Genomic DNA, 13,177 nt, shown 5'->3' with positions numbered 1-13,177 from the left:
GCACCAACGTCCCTGCCCGCCCGCCCGCCTTCCGCGGGGGCCCGGTCTCCCCTCGTCGATCGCCGGCTAGCCGGAGCCGTGTGCCTCGGCACCGACAGCTCCCTGCCGAAAAGGTGCCGAGATGGTACCTGTGCCTTCGTGCCCGGCCTATTCCGCCTCAGCACTGCCGTCCCCTCCGCCATGACCATAGTGCCAGAGTCCGGACGGCTGGTGTCGGTACCCGGATGTAAGGGACGATTGCTTGCGCGGGGAGGGGGGTAGGGGCGGGGCGCAGCGGCGCTCTGAGTCCCGGCTCCGGGGAGGGGGCACTTTGGAGAACAGCTGCAGCTCGCGCAGGGCAGGTCGGGAAAATAGGGAGGAACCCAGGACAAGGCGGGCTCGGCGGAGGGAGGTGTACAGGATGGAACAGCCGGCGAGTGCCCGCCGCGGCTCGGCGAGTGGGAGGGGCCGGAGGTCGGGGGTCGGGAGCCGTTTCGGAGCTCCACGGGAGGGGGTGGAGCGGCGTCACCACGGGTAGGCGCTGCGGCTGTGCGTGCACCTCTGCGTCAACCTCGGTGCCCGTCCTTGGGCTCTCGTCAGTTGTGCTGCAAGGACAGTTCGCACAATGGCGACTATTTCTGTAAGTCCATGTGCAGGCAATTACCTAATTACCTAAAAGAAGCCTGATTTTCTTCCAGAATCTGCCTGGGAAGCAAGGTCAGAGCCGTAAAACAGATCAGTCTGGGAAGATGCCACAGAATCTGCATGAAACCAACCCAGTCTGAAACCAGATGGAAGGCTTGACTTCAACGTGTTTGTTTTTTCCGCCAGGCTCTGACTACAAAGCCAAGGACCTTTTCAATGATGTTTGCCTACGAAAAAGATGATGAGGTATCAATTATGAGATAGAGTGGGCATCTGATAGGTTTGCCCTGCAAACACTTCATATTGGCTCGAATTCTGCAAGCTGGAAGCAAGAATAAATGAACAGGTCTTGATGGATGGTGGGAATTTTACATCCCACAGGATTCTGAAATTTCTTTTAAATGGGAAATGGTTTCAAGAAACCACAGCAGTTCGGAATTTTTTTTCCCTTTTTTGTTTTTCCTGATAAAAATCTTAAATCGTTCAATTGGATGAGGGAGGCTTTGTTATGAAATGTTTTAACAGCCAAAAGAGGAATGAGTGAACAAGCTGGTCTGATTTCCACCGGAAGAAACATCAGGCATCCCTAGATAAAGAAAACTTGAGTATGCTGTTATGTACCCTCCAGAGACAAAAGCAGAAAAGCGGTCTTAAGTTGAGTGGATCGAAAGCAGAATATTTGTCAGTGACCTAGAACTTGGCTGAGAAGTGCTTGACAATAAATTGGTTTACATATAAGTATCTTTTCTAGGGGCTGGGAAGATGGCTCAGTGGTAGAGTGCTTGCCTTGCATGCCTGAGGCCCTGGGTTCAATTCTTCAGCACCACATAAGCAAAAAAGAAAAAAGCCGGAGGTGGCTCAAGTGGTAGAGCGCTAGCCTTGAGCTGAAGAGCTGAGGGACAGCGCCCAGGCCCAGAGTTCAGGCCCCACTACCGGACCCAAAAATAAATAAATAAAATATAAAAAAGAATCTTTTCTAAAGATGTATATACATTTGTAACTCTTAAAAGAGCAAGGACATAATTCTATCATTTTTACACTAATTCCAAGATAGTAAAAGAATTTATTCTTTCACCAAATAGTCACTAAGCCCCACTATGTAGCAGCCACTGAAATAGAAACATAAAAAGGCTGGATAAGGAAGTGGCTCAAAGTGGTAGAGCACTGGCCTTAAGCAAAAAAGCTTAGGCACAGCACTCAGGACCTGAGTTCAAGCCCTATGACAAACAAAAAGAAAAAAAAGTCCTTGATGTCAGCCAGCCTACTACTACTCCGGAGGCTTAGGTCTGAGGATACCAGTTCAAAGCCAGCCTGGGAGCCAGGTGCCCATGGCTCATGCCTGTAATCCTAGCTACTCAGGAGGCTGAGTTCTGAGGATGGCGGTTCAAAACCAGCCTGATCAGAAAAGTCTGTGAGACTCTTACCTCCAATTAACCACCAGAAAATCTGAATGAACTTCACTTTCCCAGATTATTCAGTAATTTTCCTTTGTGTAAATAGCAGGTACCTGTTGAAAAAGGTCATTCTGATCTTACTGTTTGAACTCAGAGCCTACAGCTTGCTCCTTGCTCAGAGGTGGTGTTTTATCATTTTAATCATGCCCCCAGCACGGTTATTGCTGATTTTTTTTTGGGGGGGGTCGTGGGGCCTGAACTCTGGGCCTGTGCGCTGTCTCTCAGCTCTTCAGCTCGAAGGCTAGCACTCTACCACTTGAGCCACAGTGCCACTTCCAGCTTTTTTTCTTTTTGCTTTTGTGGTGCTGGGGAATCAAATCCAGGGCCTCATGCATGCAAGGCAAGCGCTCTACCACTGAGCCACCTTCCTAGCCCCTATTGCTGATTTTTTTTAGAGATGGAATCTCTGAAAACTTTACCACCATGACCCTCCAGCTCTCAGCTTTCTAAGTACTAGTTAGGATTATAGGCATGGACTACAGGCACTCATGTCCTTAGTATTCTTTATTTTCTGTGCCAGTCCTGGGACTTGAGCACTGTCCTCTGGGGTTTATTTTGCTCAAGGCTAATGCTCACTTGAGCAACAGCTCCATTTCCAGCTTTTTGGTGGTTAATTGGACATAGGAGTCTCATGGACTTTGCAGATTTGTTGAACAATGCAGCCCACCTAATGGAAAGAAAGAAGGGAGGGAGGGACTAAATGAGCAGATGTTAAACATAGAATCAAAATACCATTTCATTCCCTTTGAAAAGTGATATTTTTTACATGGTGATGTCAAACCTGGCCTTGTCCACAGAAAAACCTTGTTCTTTAGAGCTGGCTGAAATGTTTCTACTTCATAACCTTCACATTTTCCCTACTCTTGCATCCTGCAGATTATGACTTTCAAACAAGAAAGTTCTATAACTGAGGTTAATCTGGGGGGAAAGAAGAAGAAGAAAAAAAAAATTTTTGTCAGTTGTGGGCTTGAACTCTGGGCCTGGGTAATGTCCCTCACTTAGCTCTTCCACTCAAGGTGAGTGTAATACCACTTGAGCCACAGCGCCACTTCCAGTTTTCTGAGTGGTTTATTGGAGATATGAGTCTCACAGGCTTTCCTGCCTGGGCTGGCTTTGAACTATGATCCTCAGATCTCAGCCTCCTGGGTAGCTAGGATTATAGGCATGAGCCACCAGCACCTGGCAGAAGAAAATTTTAACAAGAGATTAGGAAGGAATGAAATGAAATATAGATACTGGGCCTAAGTAGTGCCATCTTATCCCTACTGCCATTTTAATGACTTAATAGGTAACGGACATTTCACTCAATTCTGAACTATAAATGGGGCATAGGTCATTCTGAGAATTGCAGCTGTACCCTGGACTGTTAGACTCCAAGAAATCCCTATCCTTTACCCCTGATTGTTAAGACTGTTGGATTCCAATAAATCTCTATGCCAGATTGTCCCTCCTAATTAACTTACAAACCCTAACTGCTTCCCTAAGTTAACCGATAACTGGTTTGTTCTGCTTCTGTAAACACACTTTGCTAATCTCCATACCTAGTGGCATCTGCCTTGATGTGGTTTTAGCCTTTAATTTTTTTGGGGGGGTCCAGTCGTGGGGCCTGGGGCCTGAACTCTGGGCCTGGGCGCTGTCCCTCAGCTCTTCAGCTCAAGGCTAGGGCTCTACCACTTGAGCCAAAGCGCCACTTCCGGCTTTTTTATTTTTGCTTATGTGGTGCTGAGGAATCGAACCCAGGGCCTCAGGCATGCAAGGCAAGCGCTCTACCACTGAGCCACCTTCCCAGCCCCAGCTTTAATTTTTAAAAAAAATTTTTGGGTCAGTCATGGGGCTTGAACTCTGGGCCTGGGTGTTGTCCCTCGGCTCTTCAACTCAAGGCAAGCACTCTACCACTTAAGCCACAGTGCCACTTCTGATTTTCTGGTGGTTAATTAGAGATAAGAGTTTCTCGGACTTTCTTGCCGGGGCTGGCTTTGAACCGTGATCCTCAGATCTCAGCCTCCTGAGTAGCTAGGTTTACAGGCGTGAGCCACCAGTACCCAGCTTGGTTTTAGCCTTTATAAGGCTCTAGCTCCTGGGTGCCGGTGTCTCATCTCCAGTTAACCACCAGAAAATCATTAGTGGCCTTGTTGCTCAAGTGCTAGGGCGCTCACTTTGAGCTGAAGAGCTGAGGGACAGCGCCCAGAGTTCAAGACCCAGGATCGACCAAAAAAAAAAAAAGGCTCATGCTAAGAACATTCTGGACTGCCAGTTCTTTAGAATACTAGTCCACTTGCAAACACTGGCTTTCTAATAAGGAGTCCAGATTCAACCTCAAAAAGTGTGGCTTCTCTGTATCTCACTGATTAAGTTCCCATATAACAGGAGCAGGGTGTCTGTGGCTCACACCTGTAGCTAGCCAGCTACAAAGGAAGCTGGGATCAAAGTTCAAAGCCAGGCAGGAAAGCCTGTCAGACTCTTATCTCCAAGCCAGAAATGGCACTATGGCTCAAAGTGGTAGAACAATACTAGCCTTGAACACAAAATCTCAGGGACATTGCCCAGGCCCTGAGCAAAAGCCCCTGGACTGGCACATACACACACATTCACACAAACACACATAATTAAGTAAGAACTAGGGGCTATATTTCAGTGGTACACACTGGGCTAGCAAAAAAAAAAAAAAAAAAAAGCCACAGTGTTTAATCTCCAAAACTGGGGGTGGGAATGTGGGAGAGCAGTAAAAAGAACTTAATCAGTAATTACAGTTATATATAAAGTGTTACTAGAAAATATCAAGTAAAGGCAGCCATTTGAATATTTCAGATAAATGCCATCTATATGGGAACCAAAAAATCTAGATATTCTTTCCTGTTGGTTGAACAAGCTATCAAAATTTTCTTCTTTAAAGATTGTATAGGGCACAAGCCTTGAGCTGAAGAGCTCAGGGACAGTGCCCAGGGCCAGAGTTCAAGCCCCATGACAGACCAAAAAAAAATTATAATATTAAAGATTGTACACAGTAATTCTTTTCCTCTGTACACAGACTGTGAAACAGAAACAATTTTTTTGTCATTATAGGGTTTAAACTCAAGACCTAGGCACTGTCTCTTTTGCTCAAGGCTAATACTCTGCCACTTTAAGCCACAGCTTCACTTCCAGTTTTCTGGTGGCTAACTGGAGATAAGAGTCTCACAGACTTTCCTGCCCAGGCTGGCTTTGAACTGCAATTCTCAGATCTGGCCCTCAATGAGTAGCTAGAATTACTGGCATGAGCTAACTAAGCCATATTCTCAGCCCCTAAAACTAAATTTTTTAAATATTTTATGAAAGTCTCCGGCTATGCCGGGCGCTGGTGGCTCACGCCTGTAATCCTAGCTACTTAGGAGGCTGAGATCTGAGGATCACGGTTCAAAGCCAGCCCGAGCAGGAGAGACCGTGAGACTCCTATCTCCAATAAACCACCAGAAAACCGGAAGTGGCGCTGTAGCTCAAGTGGTAGAGCGCTTGCCTTGAGCTGAAGAGCTGAGGGACAGCGCCCAGGCCCAGAGTTCAAGCCCCACGACCGACAAAAAAAAAAGAAAATAAGTCTCGGGCTGGGAAGGTGGCTCAGTGGTAGAGTACTTGCCTTGCATGCATGAGGCCCTGGGTTCGATTCCTCAGCACCACATAAGCAAAAAGAAAAAAGCCAGAAGTAGCACTTTGGCTCAAGTGGTAGAGTGCTAGCCTTCAAGCTGAAGAGCTGAGGGACAGCACCCAGGCCCAGAGTTCAGGCCCCGTGACCAACCAAAAAAAAAAAAAAAAAGTATCTTGAAGTTGAACACGGGTGGCTCACGCTTATAATCCTAGCTACTGAGGAAGCTGAGATCTGAGGATCATGGTTCAAAGCAAGTCCAGGCAGGAAAGTCCATGAGATGCTTATCTTCAATTAAGCATCAGAAAACCAGAAGTGGCACTGTGGCTCAAGTGGTAGAGCACTAGCCTTGACTGAAGAGCTGAGGAATAGTGCCCAGGCCGAGTTCAAATCCCAAAAAAGTCTCTTGAAGCTTTAGAAGTATTTTACATACCTCAAGTATCGTATTTAGCTGGACCTGGTAGCTCCTGTAATCCTAGCTACTCAGGAGGCTGAGACCTGAGGATCAAAGTTCAAAGCCAGCCTAGGCAGGAAAGTCTGTGAGACTCATCTCCAGTTACAGAAGAGCCAGGAGTGGAGCTGTAACTCTAGCGGTATAATACTAGGCTTGAACAAAACTAAGGAATACTAGCCAGGCCCTGTGAGTTCAAGCTCAGTACTGGCACACACGCATGTGCATGTACACACACATACACACACTTAGACAACTTTCAAACTTCCAAATATTTAGTATGAAATTTACTTTGGAGAATTTTGTTTTCTATGAAATAAGGTCTATTATAGCACAGGTTCACCTGGTGCTGAATTTACAGTTGGGTACCACCTTGCCTGATTTGTACTTAGGGAAATTGTTACCATTTATTTGTTATGTTTTACTTGTTCATTTCCTTTTTTGAGTTTCCAGTATGGGAACTGAGCCTAAAGCTTTACCTTACTTGTTAAGCAAGTACTCTGCCACTTCAGCTATGCCTTTTTAGTTTTGTTTTTCAAGGTCTCACTTAGGCTTGAATTTAAGTGCCTCATTCTTGACTTTCTTGTTCATAGCTGGTGCTTTTACCACTTAAGCCATGCCTCTAGCCCAGTATTTTTTTTTGGTCGGTCGTGGGGCTTGAACTCTGGGCCTGGGCGCTGTCCCTCAGCTCTTCAGCTCAAGGCAAGCGCTCTACCACTTGAGCTACAGAGCCACTTCCGGTTTTCTGGTGGTTTATTGGAGATAGGAGTCTCATGGTCTCTCTTGCCCGGGCTGGCTTTGAACCGCGATCCTCAGATCTCAGCCTCCTGAGTAGCTAGGATTACAGGCGTGAGCCACCAGCGCCCAGCTTAGCCCAGTATTATACTGGTTAATTGAAGGATTCTTGCAGATATTTTTGCCTAAGGCTGGCCTCAAATTATGATCCTCCAGCTCTCAGGCTCCTTAGCAGTTAGGAATATAGGCATGAAGTGTCCAGCTGACAATTTCTTATTAGCTTGCATTAGTTGCACAAGGGATAGTTTCTTTATGGCATTTTTAATCATGCCTATCATATATTTCTATCAAACTCATACCTCTTATCATCCTCTAGTACTTCCCTTTCTCTTCTTTGACTATAGTTATCTTCACCCTTTCCATTTGCCCACCTCCTCCAGCTATTTTTCCTCCAGCTCTTATTTTTCAAATAGAGCCTGTTTAGCTTTCCTATCATTCTTTTGAATATATTAATTGTACCAAGAGGTTTCAATGTGGCATTTCATGACACTTTTTGGGGGAAGGGGGGCAGTCATGGGGCTTGCACTCAGGGCCTGGTTATTGTCCCAGCTTCTTTTTTTGCTCAAGGCTAGCACTCTACCACTTGAACCACAGTGTCACTTCCAGCTTTTTTTGGTGCTCATGCTGGGGCTTGAATTTAGGGCCTGGGCGCTACCCCTGGGCTGGTTTGCTCAAGGTTATTGCTCTATCACTTTGAGCCACAGCACCACTCCTGGTTTTCTGGTGGTTAATTGGAGATAAGACTCATGGCCTTTCCTCCTGGGCCAACTTCTAATCATGATCCTCAGATCTCAGCTCCAAAATAGCTAGGATCACAGATGTGAGCCATGCAGTGCCTGGTTAGTATTTTTCAGTCTTTTGACTAAAAGGTGTTTTTAATCCAAGACTGGGAATTGAACTTAGGATCTGGAAGTTCTCTATCACTTGAGCCACACCTTCTGCCTAATTACCTTTTCTTCTCATAGTTTATAAACTACTGCATTAATTATCTGTGGCCACAAAAAAATTTGCCCCAAGTTGGCTTAAAACAGCAATAGCTAGGGGCTGGGAAGGTGGCTCAGTGGTAGAGCGCTTGCCTTGCATGCTCAAGACCCTGGGTTCGATTCCTCAGCACCACATAAGCAAACAGAAAAAAGCCGGAAGTGGCGCTGTGGCTCAAGTGGCTGAAGAGCTGAGGGACAGCGCCCAGGCCCAGAGTTCAGGCCCCACGACCGGACTCAAAAAAAAGAAAACAGCAATAGCTAGGCAAGATAGCAAATGCCCTTAATCCTAGCTACTGAAATCGTGGGACTGCAAGTTAGAGGTCCGACTGGGCAATGTAGATGGGTGTTGTCTCAGCAGTTTTAACACTTGCCTCAGAGGCACTATGCAAATGAAAAGTAAAAGCCAAAATGATAAGGCGAGTAAAAAAAAAAAAAATCTTAGGAACAAAGAAACAAAGAGGTGAGGAAACTAGCTCAAAGCCCTGTGGCTAGATCTGAAATCCAGTCCAAACCCCAAGGCTTTTCAAGCAAATGAGTCTTGAGAACTAAATCTCAAAGCTTTTACTTCATCCTTGGAACTAGCATACTTAAAATTTCAAGCTTACTCAATCAGAAAGGATTTTATACCACAGTAGACTTGTCTAGCAGCATTACTGAAGAAATTATTTTCTGAAACTAGAAGGGCACCTTTAGTCCTAAGAAGTTATTTTAGCATGTCTGTAAATCTACTCAGGAGACGAGACTTAAGGACTGTGGCTCACGGCCAGTTCAAAGAGAAGTCAGCCAGACTATATCTCCAAAATAACCAGAAAATTGTAGAGCTGGAAGTATGGCTTAAGTGGTACAGAGCTACTGAGCAAGTCAGAAGACCAGAGTTCAAAATGCTACTGTAGGGTTGGGAAGGTGGCTCCGTGGTAGAGCACTTGCCTTGCATGCATGAGGCCCTGGGTTTGATTCCTAAGCACCACATAAGCAAAAAGAAAAAAGCCGGAAGTGGCGCTGTGGCTCAAGTGGTAGAGCACTAGCCTTGAGCTGAAGAGCTGAGGGACAGCGCCCAGGCCCAGAGTTTTGGCCCCACGACCGGACCCCCCCCAAAAAAAAATGCTACTGCAAAGGAAAACAAAAACAAAAAACCTTGCCATGTGGCATTTAGGATATTCATGATTGAAAGTATGTTGCTGTTTGTCAACAGGAATATAACAGAATATAGGGCAGCTTGTAGATGACTCAAGCCGGTAATTCTACTCTGGAGGCTGAGATGTTAAGGATCTCAGTTCAAAGCCAACCCAAGCAGTTAAGTCATTGAGGTCGTTGAGATTCTTCTCTCCAATTAAACACTAATAAATAAACATCTACAGCCAGCTCCAGTGGCTCACGCCTATAATCTTAGCTATCAGGAGGATGAGATCTGAGGATCGCAGTTCAAAGCCAGCCTGGGCAAGAATGTACATGAGACTCTTATCTCTAATGACTCAGAAAACCGGGAATGGCTCTGTGGCTCAAGTAGTAGAGCCTTGAGCTGAGGAGCTCAAGGACAGCACCCAGGCCCAGAGTTCAAGCCCTACCAACAAAAAAATATACATAAAATCTACAAGTAGAGCTGTGCAAGTGGTAGAGCACTAGCCTTGAGCAGAAAAGGGCAGGGACAGCACCTAGGTCAAGTGGAAGGCCCATAACCACCTCACACACAGGTAAAATTCCAATTGGAATCTGTACTCATAGCCATGACATATAAGCACACTAGCTATGTCGAGATTCACTTTCCTCTTATTTTAATTATAAGAACTAAAGACAACTAGTTCTTGCCAGGCATTGGTGGCTCACACCTCTAATCCCAGCCACTCAGGAGGCTGAGATCTGAGGATCATGGCTCAAAGCCAGCCTGCCCAGGCAAGGGTTCCTGAGACCCTGATTTTCAATTAACTACCAGAAAACGAAGTGGAGCTGTGGATCAAAGTGGTAGAGTGCTAGCATTAGGCAAAAGAACTCTGAGATAGTAACCAGGGGTAACAAAAGGTACACCAGAGGTGATAATATGCATAAATTTAAACACATTAAGAGTACACAGGACTTTGCTAATAGTTAACCAATACTATATACAAAGTGCCTGGAAAGTGAGTGCTATTACTCCTATCATTTGTGTTTGATTTTTTTTCTGCCAAATTATGTAGTAGTTTTAAAAGCAAGACATTCAATTTAGGGAGTAATTTTTTGTAGCACAAAGTGAAAAGATAAATACTATAGACTTGTAATGCACTACAATTTGCTAAGTTTGGCAGCTTGACTTTCTAAAATCCAAGGGTTTTTATCAATATCAATCTCTTTGGCAGGGTGTGGGTTTGAACTCAAGGCTTAACATATCCCAGGCTGGTTTTCTACAACTTGAGCCTTGCCACTAAGCCCTGTATGTTTTGCCAGGCCTGATTTCAGCCTTCAAAATACTTAAACAGTAATCACCAGCACTGAGCTTCGTATACCAGTCATTCACTTGAAACCATAAACTACAGAACTCTAAAACCAACTTAAACCACTAAATAAAGACTACCCATTTATTTACATGTTTTATTTGGAAATGTTTATACCAGAACAGTGAAATTAAACTTTAGAGACAATGGATATCATTAGCTTAGTTACCATCAGTTTATTATAAAAGGGAGATATGGAAATTATTTACATGATGAAAGATCTCAGAACTTCCATGGAATGGGCAGCTTCACAGGATGCCATTTTAGTGATGTATTCATTCTACATACTTCCCAAGAATGTCACCATCCCTAAATAAGAAATAATCCTGCAAACAGAGAAACTGTTAGTTAAGACAATTCAATAACTAATATTGTACTTGTTTTTAGAATTATAACATTTACTTACCTTGTCATCTAGAACTACTTTGGTGCCTCCATATTCTGGGAGAAGAACTTTATCACCCACTTTCACACTAACTGGCTGAATCTCTCCACCCTTAAGAAAATAAGGCTGTGTATTAGCAAAGATGTCTAGTTCACCAGATAATTAACTTTCAACTGGCTATGAAAAGAAATATGCTCACTAAATCTAGTATGTGAAAAAGGCATCTCATTAGTGTTTAACTGATAGAATTTGAAATAACAACAGTGGATTAAACTAAATCCTGACTTTTCACAGTAATTATAATGGAAAAGCTAAACAAAACTTGTTAAACTTTTCAAAAATTGTTAAATATTAATATGGTTGGCTATGTATAATAAAGCAGCTTTCAAACTAGGCATAAATGACCCCTCTAACAAGAACTCAAGGATTCAGTATTTAACAAATGCTCTTGATTTCCTCCCTTCAGGTAAAGTGACTGAAGCAGAGTTGCCATTCCTCAAAGCCCTAACTCCAGAATGTTTCCGGACTACAACTGTCCCTCTTAAGAGGTTAACGGGAACAATTTCACATCAAATACACAATAGATAGCATGTCTTCACTGACAATGTTAAAGGCCTAACTAATTAGATAACACTTCAATTTCTTTATGTGTGTGTGTCTGTGTATGTATGCTGGTTGTAGGCTTGAACTCCACCTGGGCACTGTCCTTGAGCTTTCCTGTTCAAGGCTAATAATTCTACTACTTAAGCCACAGCTCCACTTCCAGCATGTTGTCGTTAACTGGAGATAAGAGTCTACCTGACTTACCCTGCTGGGGCTGTCTTCAGATCTCAGCATCCCCAGTAGTTAGTATTACAGGCATGAGCCACCAGTGCCTGGCTTTATTAGGTGCCATGCCTTTATTAGGTATGCCAAATGAGGCCCCTCCTAAAGATTATAAGGATAGAGCAATTTCGTTGTTAAGAGGTTAAATCAACAATTCAAGACTGTCCTCTAACTGGATCCTTATAACCTCAGCCTCCCTAGGGTTAAAGGCCTGCTCCACCTAATCAAGCTTCTCTACAGGCCACCATAGTTTAAAGCATAATCTTTATGCCGATTGATAGCAACTTCAATGCTCTGGAAATCTTCACACGAAGAAAGAAAATCCTGTTATTTTGCAATCATCCCTAAAGAGATTAGAGATGAGCTAAGAGATTATCTTGAAAGGCACCTGTGGCCTACTGAAAAGACCACTTTTACTAACAGGATCTCCTACAATGCGTCTTCCTCCCATTATTAAGTACAGCAAGAATTACTTCCATTGTAGCCCCCATTTACCTTTCCTTTAGAGCCCGATCCCACAGCCACTACTGTGGCTTGCAATACTTTTCCTTGAGACTTTTCTGGAAGCATAATGCCTCCTTTGGTCACAGTTTCAGCTGCACTCCTTTCGACCAGCACTCGGTCAAACAGAGGCATGAACTTCCTAAATGCTTGTCCGGCCTGCAAAGACAAACGTGCAGAACACATCGTCAACGGGCCGCGTCGTGTCTCACAGAGCTGGCTTCCAGAACGGACACCACTCCGTCCCAATTCAACACGAGGCCCCTTTTAAGGGCAACCCCTCGCTCATCCCAAGGTCAACCGTCTTCCCGGAAAATTTCAGCCCTCGGCGAGAGTTCATCTCTACGCCCGGGGTCACGCTCCCTCCCGCAAAGGCCTCACGCGGGAAGGTGCGGCACTGGACGGTGGCCGCTGCGGGTGCGCCCGCACGCCTCGCGGCCCACCAGCCGGCGGGCCCGGTGCGTGCACAGCCTCGTACAGGTGGGCGCCGGTCAGTAACCAGTACCCGCCCCTCTCCCCAGGCCCCTGTGGGGCTCCCCGTGTGCCCCAGGCCAGGCAAGGCCGCAGTCCTCCAGACCACGAGGAACTCACCATGACTCTCCACGGTCGCCACTCGGACTCTGCTCTCACGCCGACGCTGCAAGGAGAGACCCGCAATCGGGCGAGGGGACACGTGAAGAGGCCGCCCACCGCGCAGGCGCGCTCGCGCAGCCCCCGCCCCGACCCCTCCGCGCGCGGGAGGGCGGAAACGCCAGCGCGCGCGGCGATTGGTCCCGAGGACTTTGCGCAGGGCACTTACGCGAGCGCCGTAGGACGGAAGGAAAGGGAGCTCTTTCTAGGCTTTTCTAGGCAGCCCGCCGAGGTGAAAGCGCTACCCCTTCGTCCCCTTTCCGGAAGTGACGCAACTTGACCCTTAACCCGTGGCGACCGCGGTTCCTGCCGGAAAGTTCTGGAACGGAGCGCGGCCCAGGAACTAGCTTAAACCGGCCGGAGAGGGCTGAGCCCCGCGGGCCGGGCGGTGCGCGGGTACGGAGGGGGCGGGGCTCCCGCCAGGCATGCCGATTGCCGGGCTCGGGGG

At 46.0% G+C, this 13,177-nt stretch overlaps 2 protein-coding genes across 5 annotated transcripts in view; one reads left to right on the top strand and one right to left on the bottom strand.

Annotated features, from left to right (window-relative positions):
* Positions 1 to 12,992, bottom strand: part of LOC105980206 (MOB-like protein phocein) — a 34,493-nt gene extending 21,501 nt beyond the window's left edge. The window contains exons 1-5 of one of the 4 annotated variants that reach the window (XM_013008955.1): positions 12,899 to 12,992; positions 12,691 to 12,736; positions 12,094 to 12,258; positions 10,795 to 10,884; positions 10,539 to 10,714 (exon numbers count right to left, since the gene is read on the bottom strand). In XM_013008955.1, coding sequence (XP_012864409.1) covers positions 10,664 to 10,714; positions 10,795 to 10,884; positions 12,094 to 12,258; positions 12,691 to 12,693 — 309 coding nt within the window. In that variant the 5' untranslated portion in view covers positions 12,694 to 12,736; positions 12,899 to 12,992 and the 3' untranslated portion in view covers positions 10,539 to 10,663. The other 3 variants (XM_013008947.1, XM_013008964.1, XM_013008938.1) reach the window with 3 other exon arrangements.
* A 48-nt stretch (positions 12,993 to 13,040) lies between these two features.
* The window catches only part of Hspd1 (heat shock 60kDa protein 1 (chaperonin)), a 9,230-nt gene continuing 9,093 nt past the window's right edge, over positions 13,041 to 13,177 (top strand). The window contains exon 1 of the mRNA XM_013008930.1: positions 13,041 to 13,125. The gene's annotated coding sequence lies outside the window, so the exon portion shown is untranslated. The remainder of the gene's footprint in view (positions 13,126 to 13,177) is intronic.

The sequence above is a fragment of the Dipodomys ordii genome, unplaced genomic scaffold, assembly GCF_000151885.1.
Source record: "Dipodomys ordii isolate 6190 unplaced genomic scaffold, Dord_2.0 Scaffold1, whole genome shotgun sequence".
NCBI classification, from domain to species: domain Eukaryota; kingdom Metazoa; phylum Chordata; class Mammalia; order Rodentia; family Heteromyidae; genus Dipodomys; species Dipodomys ordii.
Note: the sequence above shows the minus strand (reverse complement) of the source record. Positions and strands in the feature narration are given on the sequence as shown.